General features: G+C 49.0%; 7 protein-coding genes across 7 annotated transcripts; 5 read left to right on the plus strand and 2 right to left on the minus strand.

Annotated features, from left to right (window-relative positions):
• Window positions 1-35: 35 nt before the first annotated feature.
• On the minus strand, window positions 36-1,147 carry N7489_010512 (putative NUDIX family hydrolase; the record flags this gene model as incomplete). Its single annotated transcript, XM_056716261.1, has 2 exons — window positions 36-548; window positions 737-1,147. The coding sequence occupies 2 exons, from the start codon at window positions 1,145-1,147 to the stop codon at window positions 36-38; spliced, it is 924 nt and encodes a 307-aa protein (XP_056563883.1).
• A 3,347-nt stretch (window positions 1,148-4,494) lies between these two features.
• On the plus strand, window positions 4,495-6,965 carry N7489_010513 (uncharacterized protein; the record flags this gene model as incomplete). The annotated part of the gene is made up of 3 exons (XM_056716262.1): window positions 4,495-4,619; window positions 4,672-6,730; window positions 6,801-6,965. 3 exons carry the CDS (start codon window positions 4,495-4,497, stop codon window positions 6,963-6,965), a joined length of 2,349 nt encoding a protein of 782 aa, XP_056563884.1.
• Window positions 6,966-8,555: 1,590 nt separating this feature from the next.
• Window positions 8,556-9,975, plus strand: N7489_010514 (dolichyl-phosphate beta-glucosyltransferase; the record flags this gene model as incomplete). Its single annotated transcript, XM_056716263.1, has 3 exons — window positions 8,556-8,669; window positions 8,787-9,572; window positions 9,631-9,975. The coding sequence occupies 3 exons, from the start codon at window positions 8,556-8,558 to the stop codon at window positions 9,973-9,975; spliced, it is 1,245 nt and encodes a 414-aa protein (XP_056563885.1).
• A 910-nt stretch (window positions 9,976-10,885) lies between these two features.
• On the plus strand, window positions 10,886-11,680 carry N7489_010515 (uncharacterized protein; the record flags this gene model as incomplete). Its single annotated transcript, XM_056716264.1, has 1 exon — window positions 10,886-11,680. The coding sequence occupies one exon, from the start codon at window positions 10,886-10,888 to the stop codon at window positions 11,678-11,680; it is 795 nt and encodes a 264-aa protein (XP_056563886.1).
• A 1,058-nt stretch (window positions 11,681-12,738) lies between these two features.
• Window positions 12,739-13,991, plus strand: N7489_010516 (uncharacterized protein; the record flags this gene model as incomplete). The annotated part of the gene is made up of 2 exons (XM_056716265.1): window positions 12,739-13,061; window positions 13,331-13,991. 2 exons carry the CDS (start codon window positions 12,739-12,741, stop codon window positions 13,989-13,991), a joined length of 984 nt encoding a protein of 327 aa, XP_056563887.1.
• A 1,077-nt stretch (window positions 13,992-15,068) lies between these two features.
• N7489_010517 (putative cell wall protein) lies at window positions 15,069-15,783 on the plus strand (the record flags this gene model as incomplete). The annotated part of the gene is given in 2 exon segments (XM_056716266.1): window positions 15,069-15,497; window positions 15,517-15,783. The coding sequence occupies 2 exon segments, from the start codon at window positions 15,069-15,071 to the stop codon at window positions 15,781-15,783; spliced, it is 696 nt and encodes a 231-aa protein (XP_056563888.1).
• Window positions 15,784-18,535: 2,752 nt separating this feature from the next.
• On the minus strand, window positions 18,536-19,699 carry N7489_010518 (ATG3/ATG10 family protein; the record flags this gene model as incomplete). Its single annotated transcript, XM_056716267.1, has 2 exons — window positions 18,536-19,076; window positions 19,149-19,699. The coding sequence occupies 2 exons, from the start codon at window positions 19,697-19,699 to the stop codon at window positions 18,536-18,538; spliced, it is 1,092 nt and encodes a 363-aa protein (XP_056563889.1).
• Between the last annotated feature and the right edge of the window lie 17 nt (window positions 19,700-19,716).

The following is a 19,716-nucleotide window of genomic DNA, read 5'->3' on the forward strand; positions in this document are numbered from 1 at the left end:
ACAAACCTCTATTGATACAAATCTACTATTCCCACTCAAAGCAACCCCTCCTGCTTCAACCCCTGATACAAAGCCCAAGCAGCCAAAGTCTTCCCATCCCTAAGCCCCTCCTTCCACAAATCCGCCAAAGGAACAACCTTAAGCGTAATCTTCTCCCCGGACTCTCGCAACCCCGTCAACTTCCCCTGTAGCTCCTCAATCTCCTTGCGAGGCATAGCCTTCTGACACAAAAACAACGGAATAAACTCATCACTCCCGCCAGGAGACGGGTAAACAGCACTCTGCAGACGCTCACCGTAACCAGGTTCCTGCGCAGCCTGCAGCGCCAGTGAGGTCATATCAATTAAATCGCCCTGCTCAACCCGCAGCCCCGTCTCTTCCTGTATCTCTTTCGCCGCACCGCCGGCAAACGTCCCGCTGTCATCGAGCATCCCAGCCGGGATCTCCGGGAACGACAGCGAGCCCGCTGGAATACGGGGCTGGATGGTCAGGATAGCGCGCTTGTCATTTTCATTTGGGGAGGGTATATCATCCGGTTGGAGGATGAGCTATTCATAGAATTAGAAAAGAACGAAATAGGCTTATGTTTTCGATGGTGGGGCTGGGGCGTAATATTTTTCTTTTGCCGATATATCTACATGTATAGAGTATAAAGGAAACCCCTTCTTATCGAGTAGAAATGGTTCAAGTTTGGTGGTTGGGGGGTGTTGTTGGCGGGGGGGGGCAAACAACTCACCAACATGCCGACACTGCCACCCCGCAGAAATACGCTACCGGGCAAAGTCTCGCCCTGGCCATTCGATACCTCTGCTTTCAATTTGACGAAGCCTAGTCGCCCGCCACCGAACCGGTCCACGGACTGGATATTGATCTTGCGCAGGACATATGGATCACTGTGGAACTCGTGTGAGGGGTGTTCTTGTCGCGCGAGGGATTGCTGGAGGGTTGTTATCCAGATTTTGAAGGCTGGGAATGAGAGTAGATCATCCTGGCTTAGGTCTGGGATGCTATTCACGTGGAGGTTTGAGTTGGGGACTGTGAACGTTGACATGGCTTTTGTCTTGGCTTTGATGGTGATGGTTGGTCTGCGTGTGGGGGTGGGCTGTGTTAGTTTTAGGTGTCGCGCGGCAAGGCGGAGGGAGTTCATTAATTCGGGTTAAGACCTCAGCCCTTGGGATGTTTTACGATGGGATTGGTTTGTGGGTGTTTTGGACACAGCGCGTACGTGTGGATATTCATTGTTGTCAATGTTGCTTCTATGACGTCGTTGAAGGCTGGTACCCCTTTTCATACATGCACATCCTGAATGGGCACATTTTACATATATAGACATTGTATAAATATAGGTAGGACTCCCTTTGATTATGTAATTAAGTCTGCTATTGTCAAACGACTCTCTCAAATGTGTGGTGGATTCATTTCTTGAGCCCATTCGCAATATAGTTCCACCTTTTATTAGAGGCAACGACTAGCGCGTAGTTGGTATTCAGGGGTCAACTCTACCCGGATGCCTTCAGCGCTGTTATTTCGATATCACATCTTCTATGTGTCTGGCACTCGTCGAGTCGCACTTGAACTTGACATTCCTACCACGGTAATCTCAAGCGTTTATCCCTTTTAAAGAACGATTCCTCAAATCAAGAATTTTATTGGTCAATACAGTAGATTGGTCATCAGAATAAACTTCCCCAAGATTGCAGCTGCAGCTGCATCTCAATGTCGATGGGGCCCGACAGTCTCACAGACTTCCTACATAACGCACAAAGATTTACGTTGTGTCTTGATGGCGACTAGATAATATTTGCAGAGCCATATTAACCCTATCTGCTATACCAATGTTTCTTTTCTGTGGGCATTCATATCCTTATATGCGCACCGATATCGCGGGTCCAGAGGACATGCATGTCACCCAAGCTCCATTGGGCTCTAAAGAGATGCAAGTGGGAAAAGACTTCAGCCAAGTACTACATTAGCGGTCAACAGTGTCTAGTGTCTCCACGAATCCGTTGGTTATATTATAGAACCATTTATGTTCTTAGCTAGTCCCTCAATCTCAAAATAGACCAGGTATTAATACGGCATCCACCTTGAATTGCTCATATTTAGGAAAACAAAGCGGCCAGATGTCAGAGCCCTTTCAATAAAACCCGTCAGTGGTTACATGCATTTGCCTCATACTCCAAAGGTCGCATCCACCATTCTCGAAACAAAGCAAAAGCAACCTCCAAGATCATATGAGGGTAAAACAAGACCAAGTAAACCCCAAACAGATGCACTAAAGACTCACCAATCGCATCATACCTTCCAAGGTAGCCGAGCACACACCCTTTTGCCATGCAACCGAGAAGGATCCTAGATCCCTGAACTCTAGAAGTCACGTAGAATTTCACCCGTATGGATTTCACCCGGGCGAAATCTGCAGCCAATCTTCCCCGCTTCAGACGCTAGATTTCAACGCATGGTTCCATGCAAGCTTATTACACTAATTACACTAAGTAAATATCGGAAAATCCAAGTTCATTGTCGCATAATCTGTACTCCATAGGGGATCTCCCCTGGAACAAACAGACCTTCACCCGGGTGATGGATAAGTAGTGCGCCCACTAGTATCTTTCCTGCTTCCTCCCGTGTGGCTTGCAATATCACATCATCGCTCCCTTGCAGCTCCATTTTAAGTTGATTCCCAGGAAGGTCGAAATTAACGGGCTAGATCCCCTTTGTTCGGGGGAAGTGGAGCGCGTAAGTTGCCTTGTAAATTGCGACCCAGGTGGTACATATTAATTGGGTGGTTGTTTTGTTATATTGGATTATATATGTGTCTAATTGGATATTCAATAGAACTGAAACTGACTACATCCTAGGAGTATGGAGTACACGCTGTTGTTTTTAGACTGGGCCCCTTAAAACGCACACTTATTACGGGCGCTTAGGTGATAGTGATAGGCTTAGGCAGCCCTGCCCAAGATTTCTGACAGGAAGTGGATTGACTAACGTCATCGTGCCAAGCCACTTGTTTTAGTTTTGATGGATTCAAAGTCCAGGCTTGGAGAGATTCTGTACGAGGTGGCTGATGTTGAGTATTCCAATTGTACCCTACAAAGTCCACGTTCGTGTTAGGCCCACCACATAGTAAGTTGTATTGGATATGAGTCTTAAAGCTATTCCTAAGTTTAGAACTATGTATTACTGTATCTTGACTCAGGCATAGATAGAGATAGGAAATATTAGGTAGCAGTATACCCGGCCATAGCTCGGATCCCGTCCAAGTCGGGTCATCACCTGGGCATTTTGACAATCTAACAAAGCCATGTGGCCCACTACTGGGTGGATAACCCGTTAGCAGCTGTACATCAGCCCATTTGCAAGTCTGTTGAATGATCGCCTGTCATCGGACATACAAGGAACCCTGTCCACTGGTGATTCAACAAGGCGGCTAGTGATGGTGTGCCTACAATGTATGTTGTATGTTGTAGCGCAGACAACCTGTTGACCAAGAGTTGCCTCATTCTGGGGTGAACCGAAGAGGAAAAACGGTAATCTTCACTTCGTACATAAGCCGTCAATGCTCAATGCGAGAGCGAAATCGCTAAGCCCACAAGGTCCATCCCAGTGCCTAGACGGGCCAACAGACATCAAAACAAAGGCTCTTTGGCCGAAAACGCCATGGCCCATGCTGAAGCTTGGTCAAAAGAACCGGTGTGGTCGAATTCGGCGTTAGGAGCCAAATAGCGGTGACGGAGCAAACAATGCCCTAGGGCTAGCGCTGCAAGGGCAACCGGGTTCGCTCCTTGACCCGGCGGCTTCCCCAAATCATGAGACGGTGACTGTCACATCTAAATGGTATTGGGATGATGATCTGGAGGCTGTTCGGCGATGACGGAGGTAGACTTGAATCCTACGACCGTTTGGCGAGGCTGTCAAATAACCGAGGGGTCAGCTGTTTCAAATAAGACCTACTTCTTCAACCTCTTGCAGATCTTGATGATAGTTCGGCGAGTCATGCATATGAAAAAAGTGAGGCAGAAGATATGGACCTGGGGAGTGCAGGGCGGCTATTACCTGTCTGCCTCTCTTAACAGGCGCGTCGAAGCTTGGCACCAGGGGCCATAGAACCATTCAAGAAGAGGATCGAATGTTCCAATGACACAGTTGCATGAGAATCGGAGAAAAGGGGCATGGAGAAGCAATAGAAATAATTTAAAAAAAATAGCTGAAGGCAACCGGTAGTTCGTATGGTAAAATATAATACCCAGCCACTCCGTACTGGCACATGTGCATGATCGGCATCCCCCGGGATCAGACAGACACCCAGGCAGTTCCCAGGTTGCCTTCAATTGTGGATTTTGATGTTCTACGCTTCTACATACATTTGGTATAAATTAACTAGGTTTTCCATATCTCTGTTCCTTCATGACAACATGTGAAATTTGAACATCTCTCTTTTTGGTGCGTTCGCCACTCCCAAGGTGCAACCGATAACCTAATTCTCCCTAGATGGTTGAAATGGCCGACAAGCCACTGTGCCGTAAGGAGGCAAGACCGACTCAGTGCAATTTTTATAGCCTCTTGGATGCCAAAACAAAACTCTCAGGCGGAATTGTCCGTAGCGTGTCACCTAGGTATGTTGCGACCACCGGGCTGTCGTTACTTATCTTTTGACTGTTCATCCAGGCGAACTTTGAAAAGACTATTGTCGGAAGAACTTATCTCTGAATCAATGAGTACCCACGGCTGCTGCTCCATCACCACGCCGATATCCAGTGCTCGGCCAAAGTCCACGGGCGTCCTAGCAGACGATTGCACTATGGAAACGCTCAGTAGTCATGGCATGCGAGCTATTAGAAGTCCCGCTTGCACCAGTGTAGGCCATGTCGGCAAATCTCGTCGCCGGGTCTCCAGAGATCCTCGGCGGCTGTCGGCTTCGGCTTCTCAACACTTGAAGTCCGGCGTGCCTCGATGTATCAATAAACACCCCACAGATCCAAAAATTGAGATCAGTGCTCCCAGGCAGGAAGAAGAACCGAACCTACCTCAAGCCCTTGCGACACGTCCCGAATTGCAAAGATCACAGTCAACACCCACTGCTGTGCACAGTCAAAATGGTGCCGGGTTTCAGAATGCTTGCCACACTACCCAAATGCAAACGCAAGCGCAAGTGCAAGAATCACGGCACACAGAAAATGATCAAATATCAAATCGAAATGTGGCGATGGTGGGTGGAGAGGCAGTCACTCAGGAACCAAAGCCTCATGAAATGTTTAGGCAACCGGAGACCCACACCATCACCGAGGAGCAACTGATCAACGAAGTGCGCGGAATTTATACCGGACTTGTCATGGTGGAAAAGAAGTGCATTGAGATCGACAGACAACAAGCGCAATCAAAGGCCGAATTATCACAGCCTCAGTGGCAAACGCTCGTCTCGCTACACCGAACATTACTTTACGAACACCATGACTTCTTCCTCGCCTCCCAACACCCGTCAGCTGGTCCTGTTCTGAAAGACTTAGCCGATAAGTACGCTATGCCGGCGCGTATGTGGCGGTATGGCGTGCACTCATTCTTAGAGCTGTTGCGCCAGAAACTCCCCGGCTCGATGGAGTATATGCTCGATTTTATCTACCTCTCGTACTCGATGATAACACTACTACTTGAAAGCGTGCCGGATTTCAGGGAGACTTGGATTGAGTGTTTAGGTGACTTGGCACGGTACCGGATGGCCGTGGAGGAATTCGACAAGAAGGACCGTGACCTCTGGGCAGGGGTATCGAGGTATTGGTATAGCCAGGACCGAAACCAAGAAAATGGCCGCATCCAGCATCACCTTGCTGTTTTAGCTCGCCCGGACGTTCTTCAGCAGTTTTTTCACTACACGAAAGCATTGATCAGTGTGCGCGCATTCCCAAATGCTTTCGACAGCATGACCCAGCTCGTCGCTCCTCTGATGAAGATTCAAGAGGGAAGTTTAAGTACTTTATTCGTGACAACTCACGGTGCGCTTTTTATGCAAGCTCCGGTTGAGGAATTTGTTTCTCGAGCGAGTGTCTTTCTTGCTACTCTCCGTAAAGAAATTAGCCGGGTAGGGCGACAGGGGCAGGAAAGTGTCCAACTCATCTCTTGCAATATCTGTGCGATATTCCAATATGGGAGGAAAGGGGCGATGGAAATAGATTTCAAATTGAAGTCGCGCAATCCCACGGCAGAGGATCGCCTAGCGGCAATGAAGTGGGCATCAAGTACAGCCGCAACAAAAACACCTATGCACGCCGTATACAACGATCTTTCGTCCCAGCTCGCATTCCGGGCGAGCTCTCTCACGTTTCACACGTTGATCGTTATGCTCGGCCAAATCGGGGATCCAAACATGTATCCGAGTGTGCACATCTCTATGGCATTTGTCTGGTGTCTGACGCTCAACCCGGCTGCTATACAACGACTGGAACCGCTGATTCCGTGGTCGTTACTTGCAAGTTATCTAAACACCTTGTTTCGTCCCGACACGATCGTTCCAAAGATCGAGGATGAAACATTCCCTCTTCTTGACGACTCAACTATACAACAGCTACCGGAGGACTTTTTGATTAGAGGACAGGCGTGGAGCCGGGTTTATTACCCAGAAGGATTCTTCAAGGAGGCTCCTACAGAAGACGACAGACCACCGATAGAAGAACATTCGACAGTGATTCCTAGAAGACATCGATGTCTTTGGCTTGGAGTGAGGATCGCAACTGTCCGTTTTCCCTGTCCTGTTGCCCTGCCCCTATTAGCATATTGAAAACTGACCATCTATCTCATACTAGTACACCCGCTGGATGACATACGATCAGACGCGACGGTTCACACCCACCCGATTAGCAGATGAATTTGCGCCAATGGCTGAATCACCCGCTTACCTCTATGGCAACCCTTACTCACTAGGCACTGAGACATCACCCCCCTCCGATCAGGAGATGCAGGAGGTTTGAGAACGCGGTTGGGTGACTGCTGGCTCTGTGGGTTCCGTTATGGCGTAGGCTGTGCGTCTTGGCGGATCAGTTTGGGCTGGTGGGATCCTAAGGGCTTCTTTTCTTCTGTTCGAACAAGTGCTCAAGCCTTCTTGAGCAAATCTTTTGGGCCCTTTCCGTACACGAAGCCAGAGAGTGGATCCTTTTCTTTCGTTATTACCAGACAGGAAATTTATGAGTCGCCCTCGACTACACGACAGATATCAGCTATCAGATTACTTCTTGGACCAACCCTGGAAGGCATGCCTCTGCCTGGACACCACTATCCAAGGACTGGACCGTTTGGAATCTCCGGATTATTGCATCGATTGCCATGGATTTATGGGAACTTAGCCTGTCCCGGGATGCTCTTGCTTCTGTCCATCCCCATCCGGTTTCACTATGATTGGGAACATAGCCTGTCCCGGGATGCCACGTTTCTGTCCGTCCAGTTCTATAATGACCGGGAGCTTTCGCAGGCCTTTTGATCAGTTTCCGGACATTGGGCGACATTCAAATGTGATTGAATCTGTCTTGTTGGGAAACAAGACTCCAGCTTCAATCGCTTCCTGGACTTGGATTGTTGCGTGCTCCTTCTATCCAGAAGGGGCACATTCAGAGCTATTACAAAGAAGCCTTGGCTTCTCAATGTGTTATTTTGAACTTGCTAGTGGACGAATGAGTGTGGAGAGAATAACCGACACGAGGCAGGGGAAGAAAAAATGTTTGACAGGAGAAATAAGACGATAAGAGAAGGGAAGTATGTGGATGAAACCTGGAAATATGGAAGCTTTTAGTGACAGTCCCCTTTCCTATTTGGGAAGTGTTCGCATATAGTATATACACCCCCTTGTCCTTCTCCCCGACTTCCGAGACTTTCTCCTTCTTTAACCCCATATCCATTACTTACTTTTCAATGGCCTTTTTAGTGGCTTATGGATTGCAGCATGCTCAGAGAGTTCAGGCACCATAGTCCTGTTCTCCCTAGGCCAATCTCTGTAAGGTTGCTATGTCTTGCTAGAGGCGCCACTCTAACTTTGTCCATTGAAGTACATCTCGAGTGCGCATATTTACGAGGAACTGCGCCATTCGATAGAGCAAGAATCAGGTCTTGTATGCTACAATGTCTTTTCCAAATGAGCTACCCGTGGACAATATACATTAATTGTAATAGAGCAGAACAATAGATTAAAATATCTTTTAATATATCTGTATATCTTCTAATACATCTTCCAATATACCTCCAGGGCTTCTAATATAGTTCCAATATAGTTTAATTAGTGTCTACGAACCGTGGCTCCCAAATGTGGATCTTTTCCATATCGGCTTGCGTGTTGCCGACAAAAGGCCAAGCTGGCGATTATCAACTAGCAGCATTCCTCCCCCTCTCTTCTGCCCTCTCTCTCTCTCTTCAAATGCTCAAATGGCGAGGATCATTCTGCCTTACCTCTATGAATGATCCCTTTCTCTCTCGGACCTAAGTGCTTGCCTCCCTCCGGCATCACTCACTCCCCATTCCGCATCTGTTCCGTCTTCCGTCTCCGCATCTGACGTTCAGCTCGTCACTCCACAATGGCGGCAGCTTGGGGCGAGGTCTGTCGCCAATGCGTCAATACTGTGGTGGAAATCCCAGTCCAGATCTTACTCATTGCTTCCGTAGCCAGTTTGCTGGGACTGTTTGTCCTGGTGAGTCCACGTTTCCCCCACTCCGCTTGTACCGGCCAGATCGCGCGGTGGTACCCCGGACACGCGCAGCCCCAATTGCAAGTTACTGACCTGTCAATTCTTCATTCTATTTCATAGTTCTCATTATTCATATTTTTCGTTGCGCCGGTTCCACGAGAACCCCTACCAGAAGAAAAGAAGTATAGAACCCTCGCCAAAGATGGATCCGTCACAGATCCCGAACCCCTACCCTGCTGGCTCGAAATCCTAGACACCAAAAAGGGCGACAAACCCACCACAACCGACACAATCGCACCAGCCGAGCTATTCATGTCCGTCGTCGTACCAGCCTACAACGAGGAAGACCGGTTAACCGGCATGCTAGAAGAAGCCGTCAACTACCTGGAGCACATGTACGGGGATACAGCCAGCGCCATCGCCAACTCCAGCGCGGGAACAAGGGAGACGCGCTCGATGCGCAAACGCAAACCGAACGGAGATACCACCAGCGACGCCGCAGGCCGGGCCTCAGACCGCGGCTGGGAGATCATCCTCGTCTCGGACGGGTCGACAGACCGCACGGAGGAAGTCGCATTCCGGTTCGCGCGCGACCACCAGCTCTCTCTGCATCCCAAGGGACACGCGGGTCCGTGGACACCACAGGCTGCGGAGGGCGTCCATATCCCGCCTGGCACGATCCGCGTCGTGAACTTGACCCATAACCGCGGCAAGGGCGGCGCGGTCACGCACGGTATGCGCCATGTCCGTGGGCAGTATGTTGTCTTTGCGGACGCGGACGGAGCGAGCAAGTTCGAGGATCTGGGGAAGCTTGTTGGGGCTTGTCGGGATGTGGAGGATGCGAAGGGGAGGGCGGTTGCTGTTGGATCGCGGGCGCATATGGTTGGCAGTGAGGCTGTGGTTAAGGTATGATATTTGATGTCTAAGTGGGATGTTTTGCGTGGATTACTGACTTGCTCGATAGCGATCCAAGCTCCGGAACTTCTTGATGCACTCGTTCCATTTGATCCTGTGGCTCATGACGCCTCCTAAAACGGCTACTGTCAAGGATACGCAGTGCGGGTTCAAGCTGTTCTCGCGTAGTGCGTTGCCTTATATTGTGCCGTACATGCATTCCGAGGGCTGGATCTTCGACGTTGAGATGCTCATGCTGGCTGAGTTCGCTCGGATCCCTGTGGCTGAGGTGCCTGTGGGTTGGAGGGAGGTTAAGGGTAGCAAGTTGAATGTCTTGCGAGACAGTATTGGCATGGCTTGGGGCCTGGCTGTTCTGCGGGCAGCTTGGTCGCTGGGTGTCTATAGACAGCGATGATCGGGTTTGGAACTTGATTGTCCCTGGTATTTTCGAACAGTTTTCTATAGCAAATATATTGCGTCTTGGTCTTTTGGGCACTCGGCTTTTTTGACTTGGCCGTAGTGGGTGATTCAATGGATTTCCGATATAGTTCTGGGTTGATAGGTGTGCATTTTTCCTACCCGAAAGAGCTTAGCCTCTACATATGTATGTACTAAGGTGTCTATCTTAGTTGATCGACTAAATGAATATAATTACTTTTAGTGTGGAATGTTAAAATGCCACGTTTGCAACACTCCTTACACTCAACAGTCGATAGATGCGCCCATGGCATGTTGTCCAAGAACAGCATACTTGGGCCAATAGATTACACGTGTACATTTGCAAGGTCCTGGACGGTACTTGGCGTTGAGATTTCTCCATTTCTCCTTGTCCAATACATAGTTCTGAAGTAAAAACTCATCGGCTCCACTAATACGTGGGTCAACAGGGTCAAGGATCATCAGCCCATTTAAGGATTTCAAGGTTATATAAAAACTTTGCAAATGTATCCATGGTTCAGAAATCCAGGAACAGCCCTGTATGTACCTACGTATATAACTAGGTAACTACATGTAGAGACCTAATAAACCACTTTGAACATTCGCCGAACTTTAACACCCGGCGAAGTATATCGGCCTGGACAATGCCGAGAGTGTCTCGGCATTTCATATAAGGGGTCATGGTCTGATGCATCTTATCATCGAAGTACGGTGTACAGATCTCTATTTTTGTTTGACTTTTTCCGATCAAAAAAAAATTTCTGACGGTGGCGACACATCTATAGCGTATACACCCGAGTGGTACCACCATTTAAACGGGATTAACAGCCGCATTTCGCAAAGCTCGAATTCATCTATTGCTCATTCTTCTAAGGTTCTAAGCAGATATGACGAACCTCACTCCATCAATACCACCACCCCGGCTTCTCCAACTTCCAGCCGAACTCCGTCTCAAGATCTACGAATATGCACTCGACGTCCCAAACGAGTATCTAGTCAGCAAACCAATGATCGTACTAGGCGACCACGGCAACACCTTCACATCCCGCGGCCAATACCGCGCCTTATCAATGAGTCCACACTGGGTCGGCGAAGACGGCACCGCACGCAAGTTACTAGCGGTGAACCGACAACTCCACGACGAAGCCGAAGACTACCTCTACTCAACACACACGCTCTTCCTCCGCAACTCCTTCAATCTCGACCGACTAGCCGACTTCCTCGACACGCTCAGCGCAACCGCCCGCGCCCGCATCCGCAGCGTCGGCTTCGAGGTCTTCTTCTTCGTGCACACGCAGACCGGCGTGCCGAAGCGCACGCTCAAACAATACGAAACCGCGGCGCGGCTTCTGTCGGAGAAACTTCCCCGCTGGAATAGTGTGTTGCTTTACCTCGATCCGCGGTACTATTATCCGTCGGCGAATGTGGGTGGGAGGGATCTTACGGCTCGGGGAGTGTTTGATCTTGCTACGCGCTTCGGCGCGTTGTGTAAGGACGTCAGTTTCTATCCGTTGCCGAATGGGGATCAGCATTTGCTTGATGAGGCGCAGCAGTTTGTTTGGCGGAGTCGGTCGCCGATGAGACAGGATAATCGGTCTATTAAGGGGTGTTCGGCTTGGTCTTTGGATTTCAAGAAGAAATTGGTTCCAAGTCGACTCCAGTCCGCCTCGTCTATTTGCTGATTTTCCCTTTCGTTTTCTGCCCTTGTTTCTTTTTTATATATCCTTTTGAATTTTTGGTTTTTGATTTGACATCTTTTAGCATTCACCTCGATTCTTGACTTGGTGTTTTCACTAGCTCTGCTAGCCCTGCGCCATGACGTCTGAGCGCGGATTATACTGGTCAACTGCATGTTAAAGGTCGAATGTGGCATATGGCGCAAATGGCGTTCTTCAATTTCTCCATTCTTCCATGTTTATTTTACTATTTCAGCACAGGGGGCGAATTCTGGGCATACATTTACGGATATACTGCGCTTGTTGATATAATACTTACATATGTACACACATAGATAGCCTCGAGTTAATACAAATCACTTTTCTCATTTCAAACAGTCTAATAAACTGACCTCAATAGAATCTGACCTTGAATTTTCTTTGTTGCTGATCTTACAAGTACATAAGTAGGATGGCCCTCATACTGCTCTTGCCCTCTGCAATATATATATATATCTGACAATTGGAGTGAAATGTTCACTTCACTCTCACTCCCCTATTTGATTCTTTAAACAATATATATAAACGACAAGGTAGACCTGGATCTCCCACCTTATTAATGACATTTCCTATTAGAGTCCATTTGACGTCATAAGCGGTGGTCGGATCCGTTGACTGTCTTCGCTGGTTGCCTTCTTTTCCATTGTAACCTCCATTTCCCCGGAATTTGTGGGGTTCATGACTCAGTCTATTCATCTTTTCTTACTTATATCTGGGAATTTCGTACCTGAAAGCCACCCAAATCCTAAATCTACCCAAACCATTTTAATCTACGGACGTGACCCAAGGCCTGACATGTGCCATATTGGGAACCTCGCATGAAATTCCGTCGGAGTGCTCTGAGCTCATTGACCGCTTCTAGGAACTCCACTGGTCAACGTGGGAAAGGCGTTGCAGGTTGGGCACGATTGTGATTATCGTGTTACTATCGTCCACGCTACTATCGTGCATGTCCACGTCTATTCCCTAATAGATCCTTATCTGCCGATTTGCGCTCATCGTGAGAAAAACACATTTCGGACACAATGAAGACTACCAAATTACTAGACGGCCACGGAAGTCTCTACAAAGAAGTACGCTTCTCTCCGACCGAAACCCCTATCCGTCGCACAAAATCCGTTTCAGCCACATTCCCTCCTGTCATATCAGGCTACGGCCGAACCGCATTCCAGGACTCGGCGCGGGTGAATTCGTTCGCCATGGATACTTCCTATATCGACCAATCGCGGGCGCTTCTACAGAGCCAACGGCTGAATTTTGAGACGGAGAGGGAATTGTTCGCGCAGGAGCGACAGTTGTGGGAGAAAGAGCGGGCGCTATTGCGATCGAAAATTGCCGAGTTGGAGGAGTTAGTGAGGGGTCAAGGGAGCAGAACAAATCAATTGGGATCTGAAGCGGCCAAGCTTGTGCTTGCAGGTGGAATATCGCAATATAACACAAATCGCTTCGCAGCTCAGGTGTGGGAGGGGACAAGTCCAGACAGTCGACCAACAAGAGTATTCTCCGATCATGAATCTCCAGACCAAAGCTATCTATCGCCGATCTCTGAAAATGGAAACCCGCCATCCCTTGATCGGGCCCTTTCCCCCCAGTCGCGACAAGTAGACCGCTCTGCAGCGCCGAGTCACCCGGTGCCGATCGAAAGACTCGACAGCACGCTGGATGGCATCACGCTCAAGTCCACGGCGCTGCCACCGGCCGTGGTAGCTCGTGTGATCACTCCGCCCTCCCCGTCGCCCCTGGTAACCCCCCTGACACTGCCCCTTCAACCGCTGCAAGGCCCATCGAACACCGAAACAGTCTCAAATTGAAGCTGTCAGAGCTCGGCCCGCCCAATGAGAACTTGCTCCGCCATGCAGGTCACACCCCGATGGCGATCATCGACGTTGATGATAGTCGACGGTCCACCCAGGAGGGGACCCCCCTCGAGGTTGCCTCCCAGGTTGAGGAGACTCCATTTGCGCCCGTGGCGACGAACGTTCGTCAACCTTCCGAAAATGAGATCTCCTACTTTCCGGATGTGCCAGACGATCCCGCTCTCCAGGGGCCTCTCGGTCTGATCAATGATGAGGAGCACGACTCCAATTTTTTGAATGAACTCGATCAGAAACTCCTTGATCAGGCGAAAAATATTCTGGGCTCGGGTGAATCGGCTGATCCTAATGAGACTGATCCTGAGTCTGAGTTCCCTCGCGAAGAGGAAGAACCTGAAATCAAATTCAAGAAATCTACTAATTTTGGCACTGCATTTGGAATATCGAACTCGAGTCATGTGTAAGGAAGCACACATTTGACATACATCTACGCTTGGATCTTTGTGATGTGTGATAGATCCCATGTCTATTTTGGATCTCTTGGTGTTTCCTCTTTTCATGGAGTATATGCTTTTGATGCTGTAACTTTTTTTTTATATCTTCTTGCTCCTTTTTGGCGATATACCTTATGAGATTATGATCTATGGTGATATGTGCAATATAACCTCATCTATTTCCAATTGTCTCGGATTTTCTTTTGCAGTCTGCGTTTCTGAGGTTTGACTTGACAACAGTCGCAAGTTGCATTTGGACTCACCTGTTCCTTGCGTGTGATGTATATGCATTCAATTTTAATCCCATACCCTGATTGGTTCCTTGGCAAGTCTCCTGCAGTTAATGTTTCTGTGCTTTATTGGCTTATCCCTTGCATCTATACCTATTAGGTACCTTTCTTCCCCATGCACGTGTTTTCGTATTCTCCAAACTCCATCTGCATAATGGAATTATCCTGTCCTACATGAGCTACTACAATTGTACAGCTCAGAAGCTCGGGGTAGAGCTCGTGCATAAGCTTTACGCTGCCCAGGGCATATCGGGTCTCTCGACAGACCTGCAGGTCCTGACTATCGAACCATGCTGCTTGCTAATTTCCAATGACCTCCAATGACTTGGTTCCAGGCCCCCTAAGACCTGATGTCTCTCATGATTTCCTTTCTCGGCGGCCGTTGACTTTGTACCTTGCAGATCACTGCCCTTGTGGCTTTTTTAGATGAGTGCCACCAAGCATTAGTTCGTGCCTTGCAGAAATATCCCCATCTGGTCCTATCTGGTCCTGGATAGAGCCCTTGGCTCTCTATCCCCATACTTTTCAAGTGTATACTCTGCTTGGAGGCCAAAAAGTACATAAGGGTCCCTGCTCACGCCTACTCTTCCGTTCTTCATCAAGCATCACGGTCTCTAAACAGTCATTCGCTTTCTCTCTCTTTCTCAACTCTCTTTCAACCACTTTATCAACTTGACATTTTCAATCTTCGGATTTATTTAATAAATATCCATCTTCCTACTTCCAAACCAACAAACCAAACCAAACTACCGCAACAATGGTCTCCACTACTATCAACTTCTCCGGCCTCATGTGCCTGGTCCTTGCTCTCGGCCCTGCCAACGTGCTCTCCGCTCCCCAGCTGCCCGCTCTCCCATTCCCGGAAATGATGAACCAGGCCCCCGAGACCACCAACCACGGCCCAGGCAACAGCGAGACCTCCGCCGGCAGCGGCGTCAACGTCGGCATCCCAGGCGGTCCCTTCGTGAACGCCGGCGCCGGATTCCACGAGTCCCACCGCGGCCCCTGCGGCCCAGGCTCAGGCTCTGACCAAGCCGCCGGCGCCGGCGTCAACGTCGGTATCCCCGGCGGGCCCAGCGTCAACGTCGGCAATGGCATGCACCACCACGAGGACGGCTATCCTTGCCCCGAGCCTCCCATTGTCGTGCCCACTACCACCACGGTCATCCCTCCCCCCGTTGAGACTGTTATCCCCCCCCGTTGAGACTGCCCACCCTCCTACCTGGACCGTCCCTACGATCGTCCCTCCTGCCACCTTCACCACCCCCATCTCCGTCCCACTCACCACCGCCCCGCCCGCCTGGGCCCCCTCCTCCACCCCTCTGATCCACCGTCCCGCGCCCACCGCATCGGCCTCGCCTTCCGCCGTGCCTTCTGCGCCTGTCCAGCCCGTCTTCAACGCCGGCTCCGCCCTGCTTCCTGGCTCCGTCCTTGTAGTGGCTCTTCCCGTTATCTTGGCTTTCTTCAACTAAAGCTGCTGTGGCATCTACCGAACACGATAAAGAATGGCGAAAATGACCCGGATAGACCATCGTCAGCGACATGGTCTATCTAATGATTGTCCGGACCTGTGTATCTCCTGCTTTTTGACATCTGTATTCTTTGCTTACTCTTCTTTTTATAATTTGTCTACGTCGGCTGGTGTACTCACCCCAGATTACATGTATCTTCTATGCTCAGTGAGAGCCGACCTTTTACTTATCATGCTTTTTGGCTCTTGTCCAGCTACTGCGGATGGTTGTCCAATTTGTTCACTTTGGGCGTCCACGCGTGCTTTGCACTATTCGGAGTTCTTATGTGGTTTATTGTTACTTGTTTTTGATGTTACTCTCAATTGGAATATATTATTTTGATATACTGTTGATTTTCAAGTTCTATTATGTTCTATTATGTTCTATTAAGTTAAATTCAATAGTTCCAGTGGGGAGAAATGCTTGTACATATTCAAGCGCCTCATGATGCGATCACTATTCGACTTCACAGACTTCCCCGCAGCCCAATTGGTGACCAAATCAAAGCACCAGAGTTCGTGAAATTCGAAGATTTACAACATCAACCTGTGTCGGCACTTGTGAACAGCAAAGAAGCTCCAGACTTCTGGGTCAATCTCATTCCTCTCCGCGACTGGTTTGCAAGACTTGTTATACGAGAGTTGAACGCACATATCCGTCTCTGGCTCCAGAAAGGAAGATACGGTCATACTCCTGAAGACAGCGATGAGGTTATTGTTGAGGCTACGGAGAGAGAGAGATAGATGAAGAAGAAGTGAGGTGCTGATGAAACTATGGAAAGAAGCTGGTATATAAGCCAGCGATATATGACAAACAGACCGAGCTAGACAAAGGCTCAAAGAGCTCAGTCTGCACACAGAGAGACAAACGCATACCCTGCATGCACTGCATGTCAACAGTTATGCAACTCCTAGAAGTTCTACGACAACTCGGAAGGCCAGTAAAGATGCCAACTGTTATATGGAGACACCCGGGACATTCAGGGAACTGAACATCCGAGGAAGGGGAACGAGGAGCAACAATCCAACGTCATCATCACAAAGAAACTTCCCCGCAATATCTATCCGAACCATAGTTACTTTCACGAGCCAATAACGGTGTCACACAACCTCAACGCTACACAGGGACCGCATATACCCATTTGCATGGGGAAATGAGGCTCTGAATAGCTTCATGTTTCGAGTACACGGTACAGACAGTCCGTGTACCTCCAACGTTTGGGCCAAGTCCAAACTCTTTACAGACCAAAGTAAGTGTTCCAACGGAATCATGAGCAAAATATCATACTCACGCAATTATTACAGTCATTCCATATGAATCTACGCTCTTCACTTCAATACGGACAAGAGTGAAGAAGTTGTTGCCGAAGTTTTGCCACATGCAAATAAGAACTCATTTGAGTTCAATAGCAGCCTTTTATATGTCCGAGACATATGCCGATTTTGGAAATCGGAGTCTTTACAACGGATGAAGGTAAAATAATAAACAATGATATCTAGATGAAATGGAAATGCTAACTCTAAAAGACACAAATCAACCAGGAAATCGAGTATACCAAACGGACTCCAGCACCACACGCTATGAAGCAAAAACCAGAGGACCTATTTCAATACTTCTCCTCTGCGTTCGATATGTCTAAATTTAACACTGTGTTCTATTGGGTATCAAAGGTTATCGATTATTTGCGGTCGACTGCACGAGGACAATAGTACCTGACACAAGCCTGGGTAAACCTTGCAGTGCAAGTGAAACTTCATTGGGATATCGAACAGGCAGGAAACCACAAGTTGATCATCGGAAACTGGACTGAGATTGTACGTTGGTGGAATGTCATGGTACAAGATCGACACTATAAGGATGTTGTCCGTTCTGACCTTGCTGAAGTCCGTTCGCCAGTTATAACTGGGACTAAACGCAAGGCTGGTGAGGAACTTTTGGCCCGACGACCATTGATGTTCAATTCATGCCCAACACCGGTATCACGTACCTTAATAGGAACACACTCGTATACCTTCCGCTTTGAGACTATATAGTCGGCCGCTTGTATGGCCGTAGTCTTGGTGGTCTATCCAGGTACTTCTCTCCGACAAGTCTTTTTATATGTCTTAGGTATGTCTTTTTGAGTAGTCTCGGTTGGTCTATTTAGATATCTGGTATGCAGAAAACGGCGGCAGGAGACTTAACTTGTGAAACGGACTTCCTATACATGTATATAACTTTTGAGATTATACTGAACCTGAATACTAAGAATGGTCATACAGAAACAAAGCCTTGCCCCCATCTCAATACAAACATCCATACATGTATCTATTTGATATATCGGCCTTTTCTATTTCCTATCGTTATTAGTTCAACTTTCCTTGGGCTTACTTCAATAATGCAAGGGGCTCTGTTATTATCTCGCTTTGCAAGATGCCTACTCTGGAATCTTCACAGATCGTAGTAAAATTGCCATGGGAAGACTCCCAAAGCCAACGAAGATAATACACAGCAAAAGCAACCCAGAAAGGGGGAAAGGAGATTATCCGTGCTCCCAAAAGCAGATTAACGCCAAACTCATATCATGTCATGCATATCACATTTCGAAAATCAAGAACAAGGGAGCAGCACGCCAGATCCTAGCCACTCCCCAGTCCAATTTCTCCAAAAAAAAAGTATAGCTGTCTGGAAAGTAAGGATCGGATAAGACGAGTCTGGACCCCATTAAAAGAAATTATACCCCCATCGTAAAGTCGTGCTCAATGCCCGGCGTCACACTGGCAATGAACTTGAGGAACACAACTAGGTACTGGTCTACCCGGATAGCAACCTGTTCTTCCTCATCGCGTTGCAGCATTTCCCACTCGTCCCCGCCAGGCTGTGCGTGGTGGGAGTCCCCGAGCGACATATTCTTCGTCTCATCCACCAGGCCTTCCAATCCGCCGCCTGCCCGAAGAACGCGGTCCGCTTCGTCGCGTGACTGCGTCTGCTTGAGCTTGTCGCGGCGGAGCTTGAGCGCGGCATCGGCACGATCCAAAAGTGTCTTCATCACAGAGGCATGGCGGCATGGGTGTACACTGGCCATCTTGACGCTGCCCTCGAACCACGGGAAGTCCTCTAACGTCACGGTCTTGTCTTTGTAGTCGCCGACGATATCCTCCATCATCAGATGTGGCGGAAGCGGTTCGGATGGCGACAAATAGCCGGACAGGTAGAGCCGGGGTGTGCGGTAGAAGTTAGAGTAGGTAATGTAGAGAGTGTAAGTGCGGAGAGATCTGGACCGATAGCAAGCCACGGGTTAGAAAAGAGGGCAAGGTGAAGTTTGAAGACAGAGAAACGGTACTCACGGTGTCCCTGACTGATCATCTGTCTCTCGGATGATGGCTTCCTCATCATCGTCTTCATCCTCCATATCGGGGATGTCATCATCCTCCTCCTGCTCGCCCAGATTTCCAGATTCATCGACGGTCCGCACGTCACGAATCCGAGCTTCTTGTTTATCATGGTCTGCCCCAGCGTCGCGACCGCCACCAGTCCGCAACCATCCATCCTCCCCATCGTCGGCCACTGTGCCTTCACCGCCGTCGCCGCCCGAGAGGAAATCCCTCACGATCTCATCCTCGAGCCCTGCATCTCCGGCAAAATTGTCATTCAGCCTCCGATGACATGGCACTCCGCGAGTGACCAAAAACTGCTTGCCGTCTGGAAGGTAGGATACACGTTTTGCCGGACTTGATGCGTCGGCCCATGACCATGTGGGGAACTTGTAGACTAGATAATCTCCGGCGAGAACAAACTCCTCTGGGGTGATTTGGCCGGTGTTGCGGAAGGTGGACGTGCGTGATACCGGGGCCAGACGGTCCCGCCAGGTTGACAGTGTAGAGTGTAGGATATTCATAGTGTTTCACAGGTGAG

The sequence above is a fragment of the Penicillium chrysogenum genome, assembly GCF_028827035.1.
Source record: "Penicillium chrysogenum strain IBT 35668 chromosome Unknown utg000005l_segment0_segment0, whole genome shotgun sequence".
NCBI classification, from domain to species: domain Eukaryota; kingdom Fungi; phylum Ascomycota; class Eurotiomycetes; order Eurotiales; family Aspergillaceae; genus Penicillium; species Penicillium chrysogenum.